At 35.7% G+C, this 25,932-nt stretch overlaps 3 protein-coding genes across 10 annotated transcripts in view; 1 reads left to right on the top strand and 2 right to left on the bottom strand.

Annotated features, from left to right (window-relative positions):
• The window catches only part of Pex23 (tectonin beta-propeller repeat-containing peroxin 23), a 9,347-nt gene extending 4,654 nt beyond the window's left edge, over positions 1-4,693 (top strand). For all 3 annotated transcript variants that reach the window (XM_078187663.1, XM_078187664.1, XM_078187665.1), the window contains 9 exons: positions 69-417; positions 495-645; positions 728-924; positions 1,038-1,247; positions 1,324-1,425; positions 1,499-1,634; positions 1,703-1,894; positions 2,587-2,744; positions 2,813-4,693. In XM_078187663.1, the coding sequence (XP_078043789.1) occupies positions 69-417; positions 495-645; positions 728-924; positions 1,038-1,247; positions 1,324-1,425; positions 1,499-1,634; positions 1,703-1,894; positions 2,587-2,744; positions 2,813-2,863 (1,546 nt within the window). In that variant the 3' untranslated portion in view covers positions 2,864-4,693. The remainder of the gene's footprint in view (positions 1-68; positions 418-494; positions 646-727; positions 925-1,037; positions 1,248-1,323; positions 1,426-1,498; positions 1,635-1,702; positions 1,895-2,586; positions 2,745-2,812) is intronic.
• On the bottom strand, positions 4,485-8,242 carry Slif (cationic amino acid transporter slimfast). Of its 3 annotated transcripts, XM_078187672.1 has the most exons (10): positions 7,936-7,999; positions 7,643-7,783; positions 6,990-7,118; positions 6,643-6,903; positions 6,280-6,563; positions 5,856-6,196; positions 5,596-5,762; positions 5,352-5,518; positions 5,167-5,275; positions 4,485-5,092 (listed from the first exon to the last, which is right to left on the bottom strand). In XM_078187672.1, exons 2-10 carry the CDS (start codon positions 7,734-7,736, stop codon positions 4,971-4,973), a joined length of 1,674 nt encoding a protein of 557 aa, XP_078043798.1. In that variant the 5' UTR covers positions 7,737-7,783; positions 7,936-7,999; the 3' UTR covers positions 4,485-4,970. The 3 variants fall into 3 exon arrangements, with proteins under 3 accessions (XP_078043798.1, XP_078043797.1, XP_078043796.1); XM_078187671.1 differs by having other exon boundaries at positions 7,643-7,968; XM_078187670.1 differs by lacking the exons at positions 7,643-7,783; positions 7,936-7,999 and adding an exon at positions 8,014-8,242 and having other exon boundaries at positions 4,494-5,092.
• Positions 8,153-25,932, bottom strand: Ssl1 (general transcription factor IIH subunit 2 Ssl1). Of its 4 annotated transcripts, none has more exons than XM_078187675.1 (9): positions 25,474-25,932; positions 25,311-25,390; positions 25,026-25,227; positions 24,817-24,945; positions 24,576-24,749; positions 24,251-24,507; positions 23,897-24,146; positions 23,670-23,811; positions 8,153-8,279 (listed from the first exon to the last, which is right to left on the bottom strand). In XM_078187675.1, the coding sequence occupies exons 2-8, from the start codon at positions 25,367-25,369 to the stop codon at positions 23,680-23,682; spliced, it is 1,203 nt and encodes a 400-aa protein (XP_078043801.1). In that variant the 5' UTR covers positions 25,370-25,390; positions 25,474-25,932; the 3' UTR covers positions 8,153-8,279; positions 23,670-23,679. The 4 variants fall into 4 exon arrangements, with proteins under 4 accessions (XP_078043801.1, XP_078043800.1, XP_078043799.1 ...); XM_078187674.1 differs by lacking the exon at positions 8,153-8,279 and adding an exon at positions 22,620-22,735; XM_078187673.1 differs by lacking the exon at positions 8,153-8,279 and having other exon boundaries at positions 22,756-23,811.

The following is a 25,932-nucleotide window of genomic DNA, read 5'->3' as shown; positions in this document are numbered from 1 at the left end:
AAATATATAATTAAAACAAGATTCAAACAATTAAATTTTCTGGAACTTCTAAATATTTTATTTGTTAGGTTATCATTTAATCTTGTCTGTTATACGACAACATCATTGAAACAAAAAAATATGATGGATACTCACGACGTAGCTTTACACTTAAATCCACGACTCAAAGAGAACGCAATCGTACGCAATACATATCAGAGTGGACAGTGGGGCGATGAAGAAAGAGATGGAAATAGCCCATTGAAAGCTGGCTCTGATTTTATGTTAGAAATTATTTGTGATGCACGGGGCTACAGAATACTCATCGATGATAAAGAATTTACATTTTACAACCATAGAATAATGCCTCAGAGTATTACTCATTTAAGAATTAAGGGACTAATGACATTATGCAGTGTACTTTATAAATCTCCATCTGTACGTAATTGTTTCAATATTAGTTGACAATTATCTAAATTAGAAACAATGTTCATGTAATATTATTTTATGATTAGGTAATCATTGACCCAATTTCATTATTTTGGAGACAAATGGGTGGACACTTGAAAAAGGTTGAAACCTGTTCTGTCGGTGTAACGTGGGGAATAGGATACGACAGTACTGCATGGGTTTATACCGGTGGATGGGGAGGTTTAATTGTAAAAGGTAACGTTAATATTATAAAATTATAAAACAGAAAATTGAATACGATACGTGGACGTAAATTTACATGAGTCGGTACATTTAGGTCTAGATAGCAATACAGGAATAAACTCCATGGTGGACACTCATAATTATTATGTTTATGAAAATCAACGTTGGATTCCGGTAACTGGATACACTTCCCATGGTCTTCCAACAGACCGTTATATGTGGAGTGATGCAACGGGACGTCAGAAACGTACACGAGAACACACTAAATTGTTATCGATGCACTGGCGTTGGGTAAGAACTAATATATTATGTGTAGAGATCATTTTCTCAATTTAAAACTATCTTTATAGACTAGTTGTTTGTATTGTAATTTTTAATAAACTGATTACACGTTTTTGGACCAGGTATCAGACTGGATAGTAGATTTTCATACTCCCGGTGGTGTGGACAGGGATGGCTGGCAATATGCTACTGATTTTCCTTTTCAATATCATGGAAAAAAATATTTTACTGACTATGTCAGAAGGCGAAGGTGGTTTCGAAGATGTCAATTAACGACTAGCGGCCCCTGGCAAGAGTTAGGAAATACAAAACTACTCGACGTTTCTTTATACGTACGAATATGTTCCAATAAATTCATAATGCCGACATTATAAATATAAATAAATAATTCCGAACTTTCTGTGTTAGGCAACCGGAAAACCTGGTACGGATGCGCAAGTGTATATATGGGCAGTGGCTTCTAACGGTGAAGCTTTATTTAGAAGAGGCGTGTCAGAATCATGTCCAATGGTAACAACAAAAAATTTGACCAAACTAATAGCATATCTATTAAAAAATAAAATTGTTTAATATTTATTTGTAGGGAGTTTCGTGGGAACATATACCAAGTGATCAGGCTTTAGTAGGTATCTCGTGCGGTCCGGCTGGTCAAGTATGGGCTGTGGGAAAAAATGGTTCTTCATATTGGAGATTAGGAATCACTATTACCAAACCTACTGGTATGGATAGTACAAGAATTATAATTAATCTGTATATTTTACACTCATATTGATTTGAATTCTTATAGGTACACAGTGGCAAAACGTTGAACCGCCGTCAGGTGCTCACCTGAAACAAATATCTGTTGGAAGAAATGTAATATGGGCGTTGGATACCAATGGTAGATTATCCGTGCGTCGTGAGGTGCAACCGAACGTTTTCCCGGAAGGAACCTACTGGCAAACGCTACCCGCGATGCCAAACGATCCTATTCATATAGGTATTTTACAAACTCATCACAAAACACACCAGCGTTTCCCAATTTCGTAGAATCCATGTATTACCCTATAGGCACTTCCTTGAATTTAGTAGGCTACTAATTATTTACGAGTATTCTGCTAACAGTATTAGCTATCAAATTAAATTGTGCTATCACTGTCTGTCATTTAGATAACTAAATATCTATCCACTGAATTTGTTTGAAAAGTTTCAGACAAATATAAGATGCCCTCTCCAAAGGCTGCATCGCGTGGAAAATTCTACTGGTTATCCCATAAAAAACGCTCTGCGTTGGGAAACGCTGATATAAACGACACACCTGTTTATTTAGACACATTCTCTGATCCCTCTGACATAGGTATACCTTAGGGAGCGTATGACTACGACTTAGGCCTTTTATTTTAGATGAGTTCTCCAGTGGACTAGTTTTTATGTATTAACCCTTTTGATGCAAGTGTTGAGCATGCTTTTTCATTCTTTATTGACTGCAGAGTGCCTATTTAAATTAATTCCCTCGGATATCTACTACACTGTTGACAGTATTAAAATGTATTGAGCAATTACAGACACTGTAAGCACCCAAAGGGTTGACCCTGAACTCACCAATATTTATATTGTACTTTACCTGCATGTCCTATTCACTTTATAGTAACTTGCATCTTACAATTTATAATTTTGTTTCTCTTAATTTAGATATGTCTGTCGTAAACGCGAAACAAGGTTTTAGACACGTAGCTGTCGGTAAAGAACAAGGGCAAGTATGGGCGATTTCCGGTGCAGGAATACTTTGCCGTAGAATTGGAATTACTGACGAGAATCCAGCTGGAACTGGTTGGGCGACTGGAATTGGGGTGAGTCGATGAAATTATGCGTAAATAATATATTGACTTTCGTCTAAACTTACGATTACCTTTAACAGGCGAATTGGCAATACATAAGTGTGGGAGGACTTGTAGGTAGAGCGACATAAACGATTTGTTTTTTAGATCAATGATGATTCCTGGAATAAATTACACGAAGTATTATTATATTATTATCTAGCAATGTGATACTCTAGCTTTCTATTCTCATAGCAAATTTTTTCACCGATATGAGAAGTATATGCATGTACGTACGGGATAAATGTTTTCTATAATGTATAAGACTTCGCTTTGCAGTTCACTCGATCTTATGGTGTAAGCTTGAATCGTGACAAATTCGTGAAATGAAAACATTATCTAAAACGTGCAAATGATTATTGCCAATTGTATATACTATTCTGTTTGCATTTGGTACCATTTTTATTTTGTTTTTATTGCTTTTTAAGAGAAAGTATACATAGGAGTCTAATCATGTGAAACACAAAGTAACAGAATTATGAAAAGAAAATGATTAAAAATTTGCCCTTTGTAATCATGCCACAAAATTTTGTACTTAACATAATTATTGTGACATTCCAAAAAAAAACTTTTACATAAATAATAGTAATAGAGTAAAATATTAATTTTATTTTTTCATAATCATATTGATTCTACAAGATGCCTTATGTAGGTATAAATTATGTTAATTATTTCAGTATAAAAAATATCCATAATAGTTTTCTATAATAAAGAAGAGACTGTTAGCGCAAGTATGTAAGAAACTAAAATCATGATGAATAATTGAGTACACGATTTTATTTTAATACTTTAACGTTTTACGTATAAGTTCAATGTGATACTGAAAGGCTATGTTGAAATTAAAGTAAAAAAACTTTCCAGAAAAATCGTATCCATAAAAGTAGCATGAAGTATGAATTAATTACGTAAATATTTAATCAAAATTGATAGTTTAATTTACGTTTATTTTAAATGAAGTTATTATTTTAAGATCTTTTTAAAACTACATTAATTGTTCCTGTAGTAATACGGTAACTCTGTGTTAATATGCATTTAAATCATCATGTCTTCAAAACTTATTCAAAAATAGCAAATGTATACTTCCATAAAATTATTAAAACAAGATAGTATAGATTTATACGAAACATACAACTTTGCTATATTTGGATAATATTAGTAGCATTTCATTGCTGGAGTATAATAACATAAGTATTTATTTAGTTATTAATATTGGACCTCATTTTATTATATACATGTATTTGGTCTCATATCATTGATAATGCATCCTTATTATGAGATTGTTTTAATTTATTTGATACATACAGTGATCTACAAAAATATTCGTTCACATGGAGGAAATTTTCTTATTTATATTTTAATAACATGCATAAGTAATACTTTTATGTTTTATAAAATGCTATTGCGATAAACTTGATGAATTTTAATAAGTCCCATGTTTCTGTATCCACTTTTGTAGATCATTACATGCATTATATTATTTTCAACTGCATATAAAATTAATTAAACTTCGAATTTTTTTTCTTAAATAAATAAATGATAGCTGTATTCTATTCTTAATTCTGTATGTACATTACAAAATTCATTAAACGTAATTCTTGTTATTAAATCTTAAATTTTTGTTCCGACACACAGACATTCCCTAGCTCATTGTAAGAGTTGTGTTTAAAAAAAAAGATACACACTATAGTTTAATATAAAACAATATATTTTTTCGGTGCGAAAAGCACTTAAACAATCAATAAACGTAATAAAATTTATGTAAGAAATATGTACATCATATCAACACGTTGTAATATATGTATAAATACAAAAAGGAACAAACAGGTTTTAAAAAATCCTTATACGCTATACAGTTGGTCAGAATTATTTTACAGAATAAATGGTGTGAATATAATTAAAACACGCAATATATGTTAATCTTATGACGCGTAAAAATTGTACTGATGTCAAATAGCCAGCGTTTCGCTGACATTTAAAAGTTTCATGATAAGAACTATTTTGCATTATAGTAAAGTATGTAAAGAATTTTTCTATACAGTCGTATTGTTAATGTCCTCATGTCTTCCCAACAACACATTTACATGAACTGTATATCATCCGTATCTTAATATCGTAATGGTAATCACTTCATGTAACACCTAGGGCTTCCTCTTAGAAGTTCTTTATAAATTACTTCCACACATAGTTCAACATCGTTTTTTAGAATCTTGTTACACTTCTAACTTGATCTGCATACTTTCTTTTCATCATATCGGCTTCCACCTTATCTCTTTTCCCTTGCTCACTGTGAGATATACCATAGCAGAAATATATAATAAAACCTGCAAAAAATAAAGAACATTACTAATCAAAAAACTTTAAAATATTGTCTTATTGATTTTATTGCTATATTTACCAATGAGCATCCATACAGCAAATCTGATCCACGTGAAAGCATCCAACTGTAGCATCAAATACAGATTTATAAAAATGCTACAACACGGTAAAAATGGCACTAATGGTACCTAGAAAAAAGACAGTAATGATTAACTCGAGCTACTTTTCTTTTATTTTCGTGAAATAGATTTTTATAATGCGTACCTTAAATGCTATATCAACATCTTGAACAGGTTGCCTTGCAACAGCTGCTAAATTCAGCAGTAACATTATTATAAGTATGACTAGTATCACAGTTTCTATTACGTTATTACCGAAAGCATCTGCGCCCGCAATATTAATTAACAACGCAATAATAAATATTATAATACCTGCAATAGTAACAGTGAAGAAATAACATGATGCCAACAATTGTTGAAATTTTTAATTTTTCAATAATAATACTTACATAACATTGCAATACCATAGCTCGCAATTTTAGTGGTAGTTTCACTGGTCTCCTTCTGATTGTGCAAATTAAATATATGTTTCAGGATATTAATTGGTGAAAATTTAAAACTATTCGCTGATCTTGTCGCAGAATGATGGTTGGAGATACATTCTTTTTCTTGATATCTAAAAACAAATTGCAATAAGATTAATACAATTCTGATGTAATTAAACAACTTGTTTCTCTCTTAGTACTGTATATTTGTTTGGCGAATGTACCTTAATATTAGAACTGAAATTGCTACTATTGTATATGCAAGCAGCGTTCCGATAGACATCATATCGATCAGCTGATGGAGATTAAATAAAATAGTCATGAATCCAATAAATAAACCGGCAATTATTGTGCCGAAAATAGGTGTCATGGTTTTCGGGTGTACTTTCGCGAAATATTTAAAAATGATCGCATCGCTACCCATGGCATACAATATACGTGGTAGAGGAAACATTGCACCTAGTAAACTTGTGCACAATGCAAATGCTGCTCCGATGTTAACAATCCATTTGATAACGAACCAACCAATTTGTTCAAATACGTAAGGAAATGGCGCATCAGCATCCTGTATTCAAAAAATTTAGATAAAAGAAAAAGCTTATAGCATGTTTTGATTCTACACTTAAAATGAATTATATGCTACTATACCTGATCATAATAAGGCCACATCAAAGTTAACACAGTAGAAATGCTAAAATAAGCTACGAAGATGATACTTAGAGATATAACAATGGCTAGGGGTATATTTCGCTGAGGATTTTTAGCTTCTTCGCCGGTGGTAGCTACAGCATCGAATCCCACGAAACCGTAAAAACACTTGGCTGCCCCTACCATTATTCCATTTACGCCAAAAGGCATAAAGCCTCCTACGCCAGCCTTTTTGAATTTTTCTGGTATGTTTTCTGGTAGTATTCTCCAATTCGCGGGATCAGCTGGCAATGAAATGTTATATTTTAAAATTTCCATCATCTATCGTCTCTTTAACATTGTGCTCTACCGCACGAATTGTACCTTTTATTGCTCCCGCTATAACAATAATTGCAATAACAATTAGATTCACAACGCAAAAGATGTTGTTCAAGATGGAGGACTCTTTGACTCCTATACTCAATAAGATTACAAGCAGGAACACTACAGAGCATGCAAAAAAATCAGGATACTCTGATAGAAACGATACGTTAATGGGCATAGCGGCGGTCAATGTTTTTCTTATCACGTTTCCAATTAACGCGTCCAAATAACTACTCAAGCCGCGGGCGACGCTTGCGGTTCCTGAAAGCAAAAGAGACGACGAGGGAATGAATGCTGTAGCAGCAGATAGAAAGATGTTGACGACGATACAAATAAAATTTCTCTACCTATTACATACTCCAAAATTAAATTCCATCCTATGATAAAAGCGACAAATTCTCCCACTGTCACGTAACTATAGACGTACGCCGATCCTGCCTTGGGCACTCTGGAGGCGAATTCCGCGTAACACATACCTGTAATTACAATTGTCACGATCACTTCGATTTGTACAGCTCCATTGAAAACATGGTTTTCTAATGTAAACAAAATTTTATTTTGAGTCTTCGACCTCTGCGCGACTATCACGAAACCATTATAATAATTTCTCTGATAATTATTTAATATTTAGAAAAAGGAAACGGCAATAATTGGTAGAGATTAGTAAAATTATTAGTGGTATCGCTGAGTAAAGTAACTTTCGTATTTTTCAATATTAGTCTTTAATACTTTGCACTCGAAACTATTTTCATTATGTTTTAAACATATTTTTTGATCTCTGTTATTTCTATTTTGTGCGACTTATTGCGATTTGTGCATATTTAATTGAGTTTATTAGCAAGTACAATATTTGTTATCTCTAAATTATAAACGAGTCTGATACTATTAAAATTATTTTGAGAAATAATAAGCAATTTTTTGTGGCGCTTCAGAGTGGCCACTTGAGTGCAAAGGGTTAATAATTTACAGGTGCAGGTTGCCATGTCTGTGTATAACCCACCTATTCTACTTCTTCTAATTGTCCTCGCAGATTTCACGCAGAAAACATCGTAATATGTGATCAATTTTCGCAATTGTTTCTTTACTATCGACATTTAACAATCGGGGATGCCGTGGGCATACGACGCGTTGTATTCTTCTTCTAGAAGATCATAAACAATACAAAGTCCTAGACATTGTGGTTGCTAAAGAATTCGTAGAACAAAAGAAAAGAATCTTTTTTCTTTTATCGTCTGTTCTTGTGCCACTTTGAGCCGTGATGCTTGTAAAGAAGAAAATACGTGTGATAGTTACCAGAAGACGGAGTGGTAATCAAAATATGTTAAAATGTCGCCGGGTGACGAAGGTTGCCGCGATGGTATACTGATTTACCGGCAAATGCGGAAGCGATGGCGGCGATCAGAAAGGAGATGCAAACGGCCGGTCCGGCCGTTTCTTTCGCGATGCTGCCGGCAAGGACGTAGACACCGAGGCCGAGGGTTGAGCCAACGCCGAGCCCCGTGAGATCCAACAGTCCGAGAACTCGGGCGAGCTCGCCTTTACTTTCGGCATTCTCGTCGATGCGCCTCCTGGTCAACGCTTTCCACAGTCGACTTGCCATCCCCAGCCTCCTTCAATTTCAATTCCCGGTTCCTTGTCTGTGACAAAACATTTCTTGCATTAATTAAGTGATCAAGCAAGATTTCCCACGGATCCGTTCGCAACGAATACATATTCAATCCTTTGCAATCGGAAAATTGTCTCGGTAACAAGTATCTAATCCTTGAAATAATAATACTTGAAGTAACAAGTGTCTAATCTAATATAGAATGATACAACGTCGGAAATGATCGCTTTATTTCAATAGAATTTCATGCGAGGGTGTACTGATTGGAAAAGCTGTAGAATTTTCTTTGTATTAAATATAGCTGTGACTATCCATTATTAAATATCCAGTTCTCAACCCCTTGCACTATAATAACGAGTCAGACTCGTGACACAAGATTTCATGCAAGATCTACTAAATATGAACATTATTAATTTCTTCTACATCGAAATAAAGATGAATTCTTTTCTTATCAAAGTCTTGAAAGAAAAGTACATAAAGACACTAAAAGAAACAAAAACTGTCTGATCCTGTTATTAAAGATATTAAAGACAAATAAGTGTGAATCAACTCAGCGCGAAAGGAATCGTAGTGCAAGGGGCTAGTAGCCAGAATCGCGGCATCTGATTCACAGTTTTGGTTTTTGATGAGCTCGACTGTAAGGTTAGATCTCTAAAACATCGCACACATGGTTGTGACAAAAATAATGGTAACTGTTCTCTGTTACGGTCACTGCAATTGCGCAATCGTATAATAAGAGAATCAGACGCTTTCTGCAGCGTTTCCGGAACGATTACGGTATATACATATGTATACGCTGTAATAATACGTTCTCGCCTATCGTTCGTGATCGTTAGTGATTCACGATAAACGTGATTTTCCAGTGCTCCTTAAAGATGATAGTCGAGCGATGAAACATCGCTGCGTCGTATATCATAGAAACTGTTAATATTGATCGTAGAAGCGGTATAATGCTTTTCGAGCAATGTTCGATGTTTAGCTTGTTCAATATTAAAGCTTGGGTCAAAAAGAAAGTATTGCGAATACGCAACCCTCTTGTTATGTTATTACTTTTACTCGCGACACGTTTTCCGTAGCAGATAATTTACGAATCATTTGGTGCGGTCCCGTAGGTTGCTCCACCCTGTACTTATAAAGGTAGGCTACTTTTAAGATGACGGTGCAATTATTCCTGCTTCCTGATGTAGATTAGCCAACTGCGTACTATTCGAGTCGCTAGTACTATCGTTGAAACAAACACGCTCGCGTTATCTTTTTTACAACTTGTTTTTTCAGGAAGTCTCGTTTAAAAATGTCCTCTATTCGACGAAAATCAGCTGTTGCGTCTGTTAACGATTTTTCCACATATTTTAAACAGTGACGCATTCACGCGAAGTCTCGAACGAAGAACTAAATGTATAAAATAATGGCCCATTTCGAATGCCAGTCCATAGATACCACAATCTTGCAGCGGACGGATTAACCTGTGAAGTGTGAATAAAACGGTGAGCAACGTGCAACGACGGTCGTTAGAAAAATGATTGAACAACGTAATTCTTTCGATAACAGTTTCTTTGCTCTCGATCGATCCGACGGTAGTCTCGATCGATCCGACGGTAGTCTCGAAGTCGATTAGATTTCGCGGTATTCTCACTTTCCTCATTCGCTTTATCTTACAATTAGTTGACTTTTTATATTTGTACACTCCCTTTAATCTACGAATTACCTTATCCGCGGTATCTCGAATAGTGCTCCCCCGCGAAGCCTTTACAAGATAACGATCGTGTACGGGGAAAGCAGGGATCGTCGTTGTTTCAAAAAACAAAACAATCGATTTTGAAATCTTTTTGGTAGGAAGTTGCACAAGAGCACTTGAAACGTCTATCGTGGTGAGTACAAAGTATCATCTCGAAGTGAAGTGCAATTTAATGGAAGAAATCAGCAGTCATGATCGATCGCTTGCGTGTGTTGAGATTTATTTTCCAGGTACGCAAAAGGCGAAGAAAGAATCACTGTTCGCACAAAAATTGAGTTGATAACAGTGATTCTGTCCGCGATTATCCGCGATTGGATCGCACGGCTTCGGTGAATTGGACACGTCCGGGTCAAAGATTTCTTTTCACCATGATCGCAGGTCCGGTTAGTTGCTACAGGAGTTTTGGTAGAAGTTCGCGGATCTGAAGGACAATTCGTAATAATATAGATCGAGCAGGGATCGTGTTTATCTATGGTTAGAAGTGACACTTACCACACATAAACAGTATTCCAAGTTAAACCGATTGAATTAGGAGAACGAGGGGAACAAAATTCGTCAAATGAACTATTTCACTATTGAAAATTAAATTCTAGTACGACTAAAATAGGTTCATATCTAGAGAATTTAGCAACACAAACACCGCGAAACAATTTCAGGGAAAACGCCTTCGTCAAGCACGCCGCGTAACACTGCTGACACGAAGAAAGTCCTTTATCGTATTGTGCGTGCCAAGGTTTATGGCATCTCGCGATTAACGTGCCCCTAATCAAACCACGGTTTCCTTGAGTCCACATATACATTCGTTTCAGATTCGCTACGAATACAGCGATTCGTATCAACATACAAACACCTTCCAAAATAGAACAGCATTTTTCGAACTGGACTAAATCCTGAGAATTATTTGCACAATGAGAATTAATTAACAATAGCCGATAGATAACTCTTATTAATGACAAATTAATTCTTATAATTTCGTCAGAAAAATTCGATTTATTTGACGCGAACTTAGAAATGTTATTTGAAAAGAAAAATGTTATTGGGAGCCACTGTACGTCTGCGTGACAGATAATTAAAAGAAGCGACATTAACCGACGGAATGCGTTAAATGTCTCGCGTTAATCACAGCGCAGCGTTAGAACAAAGATTCTTGTTAAAAGATCCGGCTGATCACAAGGTGACGACTGCGCGAAACAAGAAACGATAGAGGACATCGTAAAACGTAGTCGCGCACGTCGATAAGTACCGTGCAGAGCGATAACATTATTTATTGTTCCATGTACCTGAAAATGGATAAAAATAATTTCCGATTGCAACAAGCTGCCGATCGCCTCATTCGCCCCACTTGTACGTTTACCTTTTATCTGGACACCTAAAACGCGCGCGGTCATCGTAATAACAAGTCGACGATGTTTTCGGACATTATTATATGCCTGCGCAGGAATTTCCCTAAATCGGTAGAAGCAATAAAATTATAGACGCTCGATAAGTGGTTGCGATATAGATCGTACGATAGGTCAAACATTGTACAAGTTTACCTAGAAACCTTATTCTCTGATACGGCTTACACGATATCTCGAGATATTATACCGATCCCACAGATTCCACGCTCTGAGAGGATCTCCGGTATGCTTATTATCGCTCGTGAAATCGTCAAAATCGTACTTCGTGACGCCGCCGTTTATAAAAATAATAAAACGCTTCGTTTGGATCGGTTGATATCGTACGGCCGCGCCGATATTCATAAGAAAGCTGCTCATTGTTCTGTTTCGAATTATCAGAACGCTCGGTATCGCATCGACCGATCAAACTTCTTTTTAAGAAGACTTTTGTCGAAGGATTTTCCACTGATACAACTTGAAGTATTTTAATTTGAAAATAATACAGAGAAGAAAAAACTACGCAGGTTCGTGCTTTACTCAATTGTTTTATTATTTATTAAAGAAAACGATTAAAGTGAAAGTGTGTATATACGATATATTAAGAAAAGAATATGTGTTATTAATACTATATTATAGACGTACGGAGAAGATATATATTAATAGAAAATGGTAATTTAGTTACGAAAAACTTCATTTGTGCAAAATCCTGCCGTGCCTAAGAGGTTAAACGGTATAATTGTTTACCACGTTGTATAAAGTAGAATTTCCAATGTTAAAGGTATCCTCGTCGATAATGTGAAAGGTACACGCGTGGAGCTCGGCAGCTCGAGATAAATGAAATAGCATAAATTTGCATGAATAGGGAAGGGGACGTCTTTAATTATCTAGCAGACAATGAACAGGGTTACAATTGCAAGAAAAAGATATTTCCTCGATTGGCGCGCGTGAATACTTGGAATGGCGATTGCTTCGTCGCATACCACTTATATCTGACAGGTGACAACAATGATTGAAGCTAGACAAAACAATAGATTACCTTACAATTTCCTATCTTTTCGACAGATCTGGCAAATAGTCAAGCAGAGATACCGTTAATCAGTAGAATTTAATGGATGATTGCCACTTCAATCGATTACGCTTACAGGAAACAGATTAGACTTTAACAACGAAGTTTATGTCGATTTCTTGCTCGACGTATAGACGAAGTACAAAGCGATGAAAATTTTGGCGAATTAAAAGAAGAACGCTATTGTATTGAAGTTTTTGTTCGCAAAATCAACTGAATCTGACGATATCGATGTTATATCTTGGCGTTTAATTCTCGCGCGTCCCTATTTCTGCAACTTGATTAGTCTCTTAACGTCGAATTAAAAAACAACGTCAGACGATCAGTACACTGACAAGATGAGTGATTAAATTTCTAAATTCTTTCTTTAGTAATCCACGCGGTCGCGATAAGGCGAGACGAGATTAGAATAAGATTATTGGCAACGTCAATAAACAGTAAACCGACGTGCAGCACGTGCCACTTTTTTAGAAGCGGCGAAAGATACGTCAGATTAACGCGAAAAACGGATAAAGATTAATCCAAGTTTTTTAGGAAATATTGCATTTTATATATATTTTTATATTTTATACATTTTTTTTATATTTTATATATTTTTTTTATATTTTACACATTCTTTAAAATTCTATATATTTTCTTATATTTATTTTTTTAGGAAGTATTACATTATATACACAAATTATTGTGCGCTAAACAGTTTCCGCAAATCGAATTGTTTCAAAACCACTAGTCAAGAACCTGTTTAATTAATAGATTATTACATCCCATAAGCGAAAAGACGATTCCAAAGGTATTCCAAAATGTTGTTACAACGTGCCGGCAACAGTTTTTCGTTTCTCTCTCAGTAGGCGAAGAAGTATAACTGGGTAGAACAGAAAACCGGCAGGAATGTTTTTGCAATAGCCGTGCAAACAGCCATCCATTTCGCCGTCACCGTCCATTAATTCACGTCAACGGTAGTATCATAAGCGTACATATGTAAGCGCGTTATCGCAAGAAAGTATCGAAGCTCGTGCATCGGGCAAAGAATTTACTTTATGATTGATTTATGGTATCTTGCACAATTATGGGCTAATTGTCGAGTCCGCTCTTTTTCTTCCTTCGAGTGACCGAATAAACGACAAAATGGCTTCCTCTTCTCCTTTTTAAAATTTCAAAATTTCAAAATTTCAAAATTTAATCTTTGATGCGCTGGCCGTTTCTTAAGGAAACTGAGGAAATGATCTAAGGGAGGTGAAGATTCACGAGAATTAAGAAACAGGAAGAAAGAAATTCCATCTGAAACCGTGCACTGAACGACGAAGCATGTCGCGATGCTAATTGGCCTGTTAGCATAATGGAGGACGATTTCTTTTCGCGGGAAACGCATTTTAAGGGTACGAAGGTCGCGCTCGGATTAATCGCATCAATGATGAATTGCTCGGAACGGAAATCTTCTTTATCAAAGCTGCATGAATATCCTTGAAGATCTGCGTACCACTTTAATAACATCGAACCTTGCTTCCGAACTTTCGAAGTTCCAGTTTCAATGTCGAGTCTCTTTCACGGCTTCTTTAATTGAACCTATAAGTTTCGAAGGTTGTTGCGACATTCGCCGACATGTCTGCCAACTCGTATTCAAGTGCGAGGGGAAAACTCCTTTTGGAGAACATTTATAGAATGTTTCTGTCTTCTACGCACTTTGTATGATACCTCATAGGAGAAATTACAGCAAACTCGAGAGTTTCTAACAGGACGATGCACTTCTGGCGTGAAAGTGCAAAGATGACATTAACAATCACTCTCGAACCGAGAGAGATAGGTATTTATCATATCTTTGCTGTTTTGATTAAAGTAAAACCCATTTGTGATATCTGCCATCTGATAACCACTTTGTTCTTACGTGCGAGACCACATAATTGCCTCGATAAAGCTTCATTCTGCGTTCGACGAGAACTATTCGTATCGTTCATTCCTTTGTCCGATAATTCGATGGTGTTAAAACCGTGTACGAAAATCTACTTTAAATAGCATTACGGTTAATTGGTTTCTTAATTGGTCTATTCTTGATCTAGCTTGCGGTTGGTCTAGTAACGTATACGTTCTACTTAAATGAACTTCGATTTGATTCTATTCTGCCTAAAATATATATTATCAAATATGTACAATGCAAGGAAGATCGGCATTTCATACTAGTGACATCAAAATCGAATTGAGACTGCACGGCTGCCGTTCGCAAGATAAAATGGCGTCTTCCGCGGAATAGATTAGACTCTCGCTTCGTTGCAATAAATTGATACCTGTTTTATCGTGAAGCAAAGCCAACCCACCCGATAAAGCGCTGCAATAAATCACATTTTCGAGACGGTGTCCTTAACGGGTTTGTCAACGAGACCTGATCGATCGCATCGATCTACAATATCCGCTAAATTTCGAGTGCAACAACCCGGTACGCAGCAGAAACATCGCGTTTATCGCGCTTACGCCATTTCTTCACCGAACAATATAAACTCGATCTCTCGTACGATATTACACACATTCCGCCGGCGCTATATGCACAAGAATTCCCAAGGCTGTTCGGCCGTTTACGTCTCTTTGTGAATCGCCTTGATCCCTTTAAGCTTTAAGATCGTGATCGGTGGTTTAAAAGAGGGACACTACCGACGCGTTACGTATCCACGTTCTTCTACGCGCTACGTTTATCAATAGAAAGATTCGTTCGTTCTACGCCCGCGCGCGTGTTCTGCCTTGTCGTTTAAATTCCGCCAATAGTTTGCGATAATTACTCGCTATCCGTATTACAATAACCGGTAACTAGCGAGGAAGTCGGATTGCCGATGCACGACGGGGGGGAACGGGGCAATCGAAATGGGGGAAGAATGCGAAATTCGATTAGACGACGCGGTTCCAGCCGCCCGCGTACAATTATTCTTTCCGCCGTCGTCGTTTGCAACATTCCGGTGAAAGATGCCAGGAAAACCCGTTTCCGGGGATTACCGACACGTTTATTGCACGAATTGTTTCATTGGAATGAAACGACAGAAAACCTGAGCGAATAATCGCACGAGGATATCGTTGAAATGCGCAAACTATTTTAGTGTCGTTCTACGAACATCGATGATGGCGTAATTTTAGAGGCATGCGAAATTATTTTCCATTTATTGGCAAGGTTATCTAGAGTGATTATTGAAGCGCGGATCTTTGTGGAAAATAAAAATTGTGAACGTTAATTGCACAAGACAAGAATTGAACAGAGATATATTTCTCCTTTCAATATTTCTGTTTTACATGTTTGTGTCTTAATATTTGATTAAAATTGACTGGAATTTGTATAATTAATTGAGAGAACGCTTTAAAGGAGGATGTCAATAAGTCGTGAAAACAAATGCGAGTGCTAATTTGTGATTATAGTCCACTTCCTAATGTGCACACGTGAGAAATATATTAGTCTTTAAAGTCTCTTCTTTATGATCAATCATACTAAATCGATGTAATCAATTTTAATATATATCTTTACTTGCGTCTAGCATAAAACTGAATCTGTCCACAATGTTTCTATCACTTATCTATATTTTCTCTATCAGTTGGCCATAATTTTAACCGTAACGTTGTTTTACAATTTTGATTGTATCGTTGCTTTACAATTTTAATTGTATCGTTGTTTTACAATTCTAATTGCATCGTTGTTTTACAATTTTAATCGCATCGTTCTCCTGCAATTGTGTCATATTTTTCTACGATAAAAGATCAGGCTAGATTGCTGCATGAAAATTCGCGCTTTTTAAAAATAAAAACCGTTTACTAGCGAGGAGTAATTAACAACGATGATTTCCAGTATTTGCATCAATTGCTCGCCAGTTTGCAGGAGTTCAGACACTGTTTCGCGTACCAATTCGCGGGGATCTAATTAATCGCGCGACTCGGAGCCGGATCGACCGAAAATTTTCGTTTCCACGATAACATTCGCGTACAAGAGAGCCAAATAAAACGTGTTCTGCCGGCACTATCCAACGTGACAAGGTTACAAGCCAATTAAGGCGAGGCACCGGGGTACCGTGTCCCCATTGCGTGATTCCCCTCGAACGATCCTCGGCGTAATGCCTTTATTTACAATACGCACACGGGCCAATTACCAATTTCACCAATCGATGACGCTTCGCACGGGATTCAGCGGGTCATGTTTGTCTATGCCGCAAGGATATCGTACCTAACACTCTAGTTTCTGGTAACTTGATGAACTTGACGGCGGATGTTTGTAAGTTTGTCGCATGCGCAGGTCTTTTAAATGTCAGGAAATCTGGAAATTAACATCGGATGATAGTATTTCTATTTTTCTTTTGCAATGATTGATTTTCTAATCGACGAAGGAAATTTTTCCGATTAGAATTCTTGTAAAATGACGTGAGTATTTCCATAAGGATTCACAGTTTCAATAATTTCTTAGACATGAGGGAAAACTATTTTTATATTAATAAACTATGTTCTATTTCAATAATTTCATGGACAAGAGGAGAAAGTATTTCAATTTAAATGTAATGACTAACATCCACATGCAAAAGTGTATTCACAATTCAAAAGTACAGGATAAAACTTGTTTAAATTTTCATCAAAATATGGGCTTGCGTAAAGAAATATGTTCAATGATTCTCAATAGAAATATGGCTGTGCAATAGCAACAATCGGTAATTAATAATTCGTTGGTCTACGAATAAAATAGAGTTTCTCGTTAATTTCTAAATTCAATTAAAAAATATGATATCATTATAAAGAGATCCTGTCGATAAAATTAAGTTTTGAAAACTCGTCGAGTATCCACCGGTAGATGTACACGGAAAGCAGAATCGCTAAGTCGTGAACAGACAAATAGATATCTTATACGGCTTGATTGTTTCTCTTGAAAACGTTATCTGATATAAAATAGTGATCTACATTTTTCATTTGTTTTTCCACAAATCTTCCTCCTCGGCTGTCCTGCCAATACTAGAACGCTTTCCACCACCATCCGAACAGGATGGTTAGGCTTTTAAGTAAGTAGAATCAGCGCGCCATGATCAGACGCGCCGGCAGGTTTCGCTATAAATCATCTAGTGAATCTTCGAACTCGATTTCCACAACTCTAGATTTTTATTCCAAATTTCTTCGTGTCATCTTTACAATCAATCTTTGTACTATCATTTCCAGATAAAGAATGTATGATAAATAAAAGGTACAAAAGATGAAGATTAAAAGATACAAGGAAACACGCTGTCTTTTCATTAAACACCGTATTTTATATCGGGTGTCTCTTTATTGATACATAATAATGTCTCGTTCCGAAAATAAAGTTTAAGTTTAAGAACGCGACTTCTAACCCTCGCATGAATTTATCAAAATAAAGTTAATCTGCCTTTAACTTGCATCGATCAAATCAAACGGGATGCCGACGGATAAAATGTAATCGCAGAAATCGCCTTGGCGTGATTGAGGCTATCTTTCGGGTAAACATACGAGAACAGATGTATGTATATGCTGAAAACGGAGTGGTGGAAGTAACGAAGGCTGAATGGATCCTCAGCGGGAGCCCTTGCACGCTTCACGCTATTCACTTATGGTTGTTGACGCATGCCAAATGAAATAAAGGCATAAGAGCCGAGATAAATCCAAATTTCAGTGATTCTCGAAAACCGGATACATATATTGTTCGGACAGACACTTATCAGTTTTACAAAGTCTTTGCTTTTATTAAACGGATACGTTGATAGATTAAATCGACTATCGAAATATGGCCAGACGATTCGTAAGGGCCTGCGATAATTTTTTATCAAAACAGCCTCAATTTCCGCTGTCCGAAGATAATTTTTATCAAAACAGATTGATTTTGTGGTTGAAGCAAGAATATGTTTCTGATATTTTTTCGGCTTCGCAGTAATTCATTCGAACGGTTGCAATGTGGGTCAGAGCATCTCTCTGAATCCTGTTCATCTGGTCGAATATTAATTCTGAACTAGGTAGGCGGCGCGGATATAATAGAGTCGGAGTAACGGAATCGAGTGTTACAGGTATAACAACAATGACAGTGTGCGCTATGAAGAGAATATGAATCCAAGCGACAGGCAAAAAGTCGTTGGTTCCGGTTGCGGCAACGGGATACTTGGGTTAACAAGGTCAGGATTCAAGGAATGGAATAGAAACCGTGCGACCACGGTCTTTTTTTACCGGTGTAACCCAAATTGTATCCGTCTCTTGACAATTTGGTTCAACGTCTCACGAATGGATTCTGGAGAATAAATGGTCGAAGACTGTTGTTGAGTTTATTAAATCAGACGATTTGGATATTAATGACGCAGAAGTCCAATTAATCGGACCTGGATCGGGTCCAGCGCCCTCGTCGTATCGGCTCGCCCGCCTCTGATGCGATCAGTATGTAAACACATGGCACCGGCCGTCGAAAATTATTTTTAAACGCGTGCGCGCCAGAAGTATAATATTTGATCGATAATTCGGGTGGTTAATCGATATGCACCGCCGAGTGGGTATCGCAATAATCGATCAACATATTCTGCAGTAATTTCTCTCTGGGTAAACCGTAAGGTGTCCGGGCGATAGGCGGGCCAATTAACGTGCCTGTTGCTCGATAACACGGCTCGCGGTTACTTTTTCGTATACGCGGGGCGCTAATGTTTGGTTTAGAAACAACGACAACCTTGAAAACACGAGAAAGTACGACGCAGACCTGCATATTTTGTCAACCATAACACCTGTTCCGCGCCGCGCAGGATACTTTCATTACATAGGATGTAATTTCCTAAGGCACGTAGTTTCCCAACGTTGCACTATTAGATATCGCCGTCCTCCTCAACGACGGGCGATATTGTTCGAACGAGAAAAATTCTTTATTCCGTCTCGAACGGATAACAATACTTTTGGAAATTTCAAGATCGGGGATGTTCCCTCAAAACGGCGTTACATGAATTTAATGGTGAAGAACTGTTTATGGTTTCGAACCATTTATTTCGTTTTCTCTTATCAATTGAAAGATTGTATAGTTCCTTCTTTGTACTATTAAAAAATAACCTCTATTTTCTCTATTTCTATTTCGAACCTCTATTTCTTAACAGATAAAACATGTCAAGGGTAAAATTCAGTTTTCCAATGAAATCGATTTTTGAGTAAAATCACGATAGAATAATTCATGAAGTACATGAATACTGCGATTATTTTTTAAATAATTATTTCTGGCCGATTGTACCGGCCTACGCTAAAAACCGGTATCCATTAACACCTCCACTTCCGAAATTATTGTAAATTGCGACGGGATATTAATGCTACATGAACAATTTAAAGAACTACCGTATACGTAATTGCCGGAGTTCCTCGGTTTCAAACTGATGAACCAAACGCGGAAAGAAAGAAAAAAATGACCATTTCCTGAAGAATGCGCGTGATTACGGAAAAAGTGACGAAATCCTGCAAGAGTAATTCTCTGACAAGTGAAGACAAGACCTTTTTGAGATATTTATCCTTGTCAGGGCATCGAATGTTACGCGCCGCAACCAGTTTATTGCTACGCGGCCTGAAAGCAATAATGAGAGAGAAAGGAATTCTTTTGGTTACCGTGCGACACGCGGTTGAAACGAAAAAGAGAACTCGACGGCACGTGGTCAACTGTATGTACACGCGAATCATTATATAACGTTCTAGCGGACATCTTTTTTTCTGTTCGACAACGAACGCATTATCCCTTATTATCCAATTGCATCTGGCTAAACGATGTTCACACCACATTTGCGGAATCCGTCAATCTAGAGTTCTTCAGATTTCATTTTGAAATTGACACAAAAACTTCTGGCTACTTGACTTTGCCATTGAGCCCAGAGCATTGTCTTCAAATATCATACGAACTTAAATTGAGTTAAATTACATTGAATTAAATTACATTGAATTAAATTATATTGAATTAAATTACATTCAATTCAATTACATTCAATTCAATTACGTTAAATTGAAATTCTAGTGTATATCGTAGTGTGTAAATCCTATTTTAAAGTTCGACCAGACTATTTTCACAATCCATCACTTATTTGGAAGAACACGTCCGTTTTTGATAACGTCTTATTAATCAGTTGTATAATAAGCGTAATCGAACGATTAATACCGGTGCGAACAGGGGAGGTCTTGCACAGCTTTTATCGTATTGGCACTATCATATTGGAGAGGCGAAGATAAAGGATTCACTAGGCCTTACTATTATTCAAAATGCGTTGCAAACCGTCTCAAGTGAAATGAAAGTTGCCTCTGATGGTTTGTATATTGATTACAGGTACATTCCATTCGTATGAAACACATACCAGCAGATAGCAGTTAAATAACGTGTTCTTGTAGATATAGATTACGGAGACCTAATTTCAGTAACTTTATTTAATAACTAAAATTAGCTTGTTTGTTTTCGTATAAAATTTAACCGAGTTTTGTTCTAAGTTTAAAATAAAAATAAGATAGATTTTAAGGACCTTCATTGCTCTATTGACAGCTACATGCTACAGTCACAATTACTTCCTATTATCTTCCGTTTTTTATTCAGTTACTTGAAAATTTAAATACTTGAAAATTTTTAAATCAAAATTTGAGTACTCGAAACTTTTTCAATTAAATGTTAGAACTTGAATATATCTACAAAAAGATTGGAATGCTTGGAAAATTTTAAATCGAGCAAAATTGTAAAATGTTAAAAACTAAATTAAAATGAATACTTCAAAACTCAATGAATTACATTTCGTTACACAAGCCAATGATAGCTACCGACGTTTTGATACTGTACTATCAGCGACGAATCCCGGCAATTATTAATCATGCGATACGATATCTAAATTATTTTCACTTTTCGACGTTATCGAAAATAAAAATATATTGGCGGTAAAAATGAAATCGTGGCTGATGTCAATTATATTACGACAATAAACGAAAAACTGTATATCCTATAATCTTCGAATTTGTTGACAGTGATCATTTTCTTTTTCCCATCTGTAATTGTTTTTCCAACATTGTTTCTAGTATAAATATCAACGTTCATCAAATTTATTCTAATTAACTGCCTGTAGCTTCACGAACTAATAACACCACTTAATTAAGAAAAGTATGCAACTCATACATTCACTTTTTTACTATTTTTATTAGTGCAATTTCATACGTTATAAAATTAGAACGATTTATGAAATTTAAGAAATGTATTATTGTAAGAAACTCGCTGTCGTTGCGACTGAAATAAAGATAAATATGCATGTTGTTGCAGGTGCATGGCAACATGCAAGTTCGTTGACTATATCGCAAAGAAATATTGCAAAATTAACCTTCTATTTTCCCTTGACTGACTATTTCTAGTATATCTCGTACGCGTGTGAAATATACACGGTTACCACACATAACAGTTGCACGTGTATGTACATACGTATTGTACTTGTACACACTCCTCAGTAAGATGTTACTCTCATTTGCAAATCGAAACGTTAGCATTGACGTTACAAAAGTAGACAAGGTGACTCATTTTTAAATTATTATGAAACCTACGAGAAAACACCCGTTAAAATTTGTTTATCGTGACATAAGCATAAATAAACAAATTGAATTTTACAATAAAAAATGTGAAACAGGTTGCGCGAGTTCGCTTGTTAGACCAAACGATAAGACATAATATAAGCAAAGCAGAAAGTAAATAGCATATAATTAAAGTTTGATAAAAAGCAAGAATGATGAAATAGTTGACATTTTTAATAAAAGTAGAAAAAAAATATGTTATGAAATAATATATCTATGTAAAAAACACAGTCTAAAATATCTCCGTTAAATTCATTATTCATTAGTTTACTTCAAACTTAACGTATTAAAATTAGTCTACGGAAGTAACGACCACCTGCTTGACTTCAGCTTTTGCGGCTCGTGCCAGGTAAGTCTTATTTCGGAAGAAGAACCGCAGTCCACTTAGAAGCAAGTGCAACAAATGTTTCGAGCAAACGTAACGAAAAATGAGAAACATGTTAGATTTTTATGGCGAGTGTGGGATTAAAAAAAATCTTACCTAATTTCGGGGATGCGTGTTAGAGGTAAAACCAGGCGCGAGGGAAACGTCTCGCATACGAGGACACTTTGTCCAGGCAGGATGGACATACGTAACTGAATCGGAAGTAGGTCGACACTGTGGAACCGGTCGCACTGGAGTACGATCGCAAACTAATAATGTGCTCTAATATAACGATGCTCGCTTCCACCTGTCCGCTAGCTAATAAACTTCAATCACCTCCCACCATGATTTTAAAGCGGCCGTGTTAACGCTTGAAAAACTTCGGGTTCCCTGTCTGGGGGAAAGAAATATCTCTGTATCATTCAGTTGTACACAAACGGCTACCGATGTTTTGTTTTGCTTTCGCTCCGACGGACTTGGCACACCGTGAACCGGCAAAGGCGATATTAGGGAGCTTGTTATAAAATATTAATCGTTAGCCATTAACTAAAACAAATTATATAATTATAAAATAATAAAGCAATTATTTCGCATCAATAAATATTTTTTGATACGGCTGTTAGTTACGGTAATGTATGAGGAATTAAGTTTAACTCTAATGTACAATTCATGCAAAGTTAACATCCAATTAGAAAAGTAGGGATTCATTTCTAACTTAATTATAATATAAAACTCTATATGACAGTAGTTTTTACCTAGTGCAGAGAAGATAAAAGATATCACTTTAACATATATTCTATTAAAAAGAACACATCACACACTTTCTACGATAATTCATTGAGCTTAATCTGATTATAATTAATCATATAATTATAATCATTCTCTCATGGATATTACAGGTTACAGTAATTTGCCCAAATGTTCAGTCCGATTAGATGATGATTACGATTCCTGGCATTAATAGATTAATCATTGTTTAACAATTCATAATCATAATCGTGTAAATTGTATAGAAATCGATTTAAATCCATTGGAGATATTACAGTATGAATTATAAGATTATTCTCCAAATAACACGATTAACTCGTGTGTTGGAGGAAATGGTTTCTGTGAGAAAATAAATAACTGCTGTTATAATTACTTTTTGTAACTTATTTATCTTTTCACTTATCTATTCCTTCTTGATAAAAGGAGATCTTCATATACGTGTATCATGAATCAATCAGTTCTAAGAATTCCTTCTATATAGAACTGATTCTAGATCACAGTATTCACTATTAAAATATTTAGTACAAAATAATTAAAATTATCAATATTACCCTACATACATTCAGTACATTAAGTTCTTTCCATGGACCTTTGATATGTATCTGGATTTGTTGCACAGCCTGGGCACGTGTGTAAAGACTCGTGAATAAATATTTCACAGTCCAAACAAAACGTTTGATTACATTTGTTACAAATGTAAACCTGCAAATATATATTTCAATTTAAATAGTTACGCGTGTGTATGTACATGTACACATATTTATCCATTAAAAAATGTGTGCTATACCTTTTTGTCTTTTTGGGATAACGTTTTTTGGCAGCCATAACAAATTGAAGGGGTTCCTTCAAATGGTACTTCTTTAAATGACTCAACAGGGAATAAATAATGATAAGATCGAGCTAAATGAGGAGCAGATACTAAAGTGAGTCCACAGGCTCTACATTCGACAGGAAGTTCACAATGTTTACTAAGGCACTGTGGACACAGATATCCTGTACTTGTAAGTTTAACAGTTTCATCTGCACTCACTGCGTGGCTGTAAAGCAAGTATGTTGTTTCTATTACACAATTAGAGAAATGTACAATAAAATTTTGATATGTTTATTAATTTTTGATTAGTTCAATTTAAAATGAAATTACCACATGCACACTGCCATGGATGTTTCAGTTCCAGAAGATTGTAAAGCATGATGAGGGAAACCCATCTTTACAAGAGCAGCATCCAATCTGGTTGCAGCAGGTGGTGGATCTATGTGCATATTTAATTGCTCTTTGTAATGCTTATCATCCAATGAAACACCATGCTCTCCACCAGTTGCTGTGGCCATTCTTTTGCAAATGTATAACTCAGCAGCTAATCCTATCACACTACACCTTACACAATCTGTTTTCATACTCTACAATCATAGTAGATTATTATTAAACTACTGAAAACAGCTTTCAAATTATATACAATAAAACATACTTGTATTGTTTCATTGATATCTCCAGGGTCACACGTTGTTAGAGCTCCTATAATTACTAATATTTCTTTGCTAGCATGTGATGGTAAAAGTCGTAAGGATTTTAAAGCTAATTCCAGTGAGTTCTGTAATGATGGTTCACCTGCAGGTTGAAGTTGTTGCATAGCATGTAATTCCTAAAAGAGAAACAAATGTATTTAATATAGCAAATCACAGGTTGATAATAATCGAAAAAGGGATTACCTTAATATGTTTTTTAGAGTTTCCACCCAAATCACTGATTTTTTCTGCTCTTTTATTTCTTGTAACAATTACTCCTAGTTGGCTTATAGGATTTTGATAAAAGAATTCATCAATGAAATCCTCTAGAAGCTTAAACCGCATAATGATAATAAGTAATATAAAATAATGTAGTAAAGAAAAATAATAACTAACAATTAGCAAATATTTACTTTTAAAGAACATAAGAAACGAGTTGGTTTCAGATCTTGATTGGCCATTGCTTCAGAAGCATCAAGAATTATATAAAGGTGTCTCATCATCCCCAGCCTAGCACCGACCTTTTTGTCCATCTGACGTTTTCTTTTAGCATTATGAATAATATCTGCAACTGATGCTTCCAAAAGCCCATGATCATCTTCCTTGATTGCCTCCCTGAATAAAAAACACTTTCTATTATTTACAAGTTAACAAAATACATATAAACAAACAACATTTCAATAACTAAGTATTAATACCATGTCTTTTCATAACCAGTCTCCCAACGATATTCTTTCTCCTCTTCTTCATCAGCCATTTTTCAATTTTTAAAATAAACCTACAATAAAAAGAATACATAATTTTAATAAAGAAACAACAATTCAAACATATCTTCATAAGTTTATACAAAAGTGTGCTTACTTTAATGGTTATGATAAACTAAATCCGCATGAATTAGGTTAATGTTGTTTATATTACTATTAACATAAACTACAATGGGCTATAATTATCGATGAAAAAAACAATAACAAGATGATCCCATACTTCCAAATTGGTGATATCGTAAACTAGTGTTTACTAAAAAAAATTCTTTGAAATGTTAGCATCAATTCATATTAATGTATGCACACACCGAACCAGTATTTTTCCGCGTGCGTTCGGTCAATACAGGAACCTATTATTTGAAATTTCTCCTTGTAAATTGGGGGAAACGCATCGTCGATAAAAGCAAAGCGTGGGTGTATGAAATGTGAATTATACGGCTAAAAGAAAGAACAATTAATCATACACCATTCATAAATCTGCGCGCAATAACCAATGACTATTTGCGAAATCGTCTTGACATTAATTAACATAAACTTGTCTTTTCTATACTCAATA

The sequence above is a fragment of the Augochlora pura genome, chromosome 7 (genome assembly GCF_028453695.1).
Source record: "Augochlora pura isolate Apur16 chromosome 7, APUR_v2.2.1, whole genome shotgun sequence".
NCBI classification, from domain to species: domain Eukaryota; kingdom Metazoa; phylum Arthropoda; class Insecta; order Hymenoptera; family Halictidae; genus Augochlora; species Augochlora pura.
Note: the sequence above shows the minus strand (reverse complement) of the source record. Positions and strands in the feature narration are given on the sequence as shown.

Coding starts and splice junctions, on each gene's coding strand:
- Slif (XM_078187670.1), bottom strand. CDS start 8,242: ATGGCAAGTCGACTGTGGAAAGCGTTGACCAGGAGGCGCATCGACGAG. Junction 6,564..6,642: donor TATAGCGGGAGCAATAAAAG/GTACAATTCGTG, acceptor TTTCATTGCCAG/CTGATCCCGCGAATTGGAGA. Junction 5,093..5,166: donor TGCTGTATGGATGCTCATTG/GTAAATATAGCA, acceptor TATTTTTTGCAG/GTTTTATTATATATTTCTGC.
- Ssl1 (XM_078187675.1), bottom strand. CDS start 25,369: ATGGCTGATGAAGAAGAGGAGAAAGAATATCGTTGGGAGACTGGTTAT. Junction 25,228..25,310: donor ACTGGTTATGAAAAGACATG/GTATTAATACTT, acceptor TTTTTTATTCAG/GGAGGCAATCAAGGAAGATG. Junction 24,750..24,816: donor ACTCTAAAAAACATATTAAG/GTAATCCCTTTT, acceptor TTTCTCTTTTAG/GAATTACATGCTATGCAACA.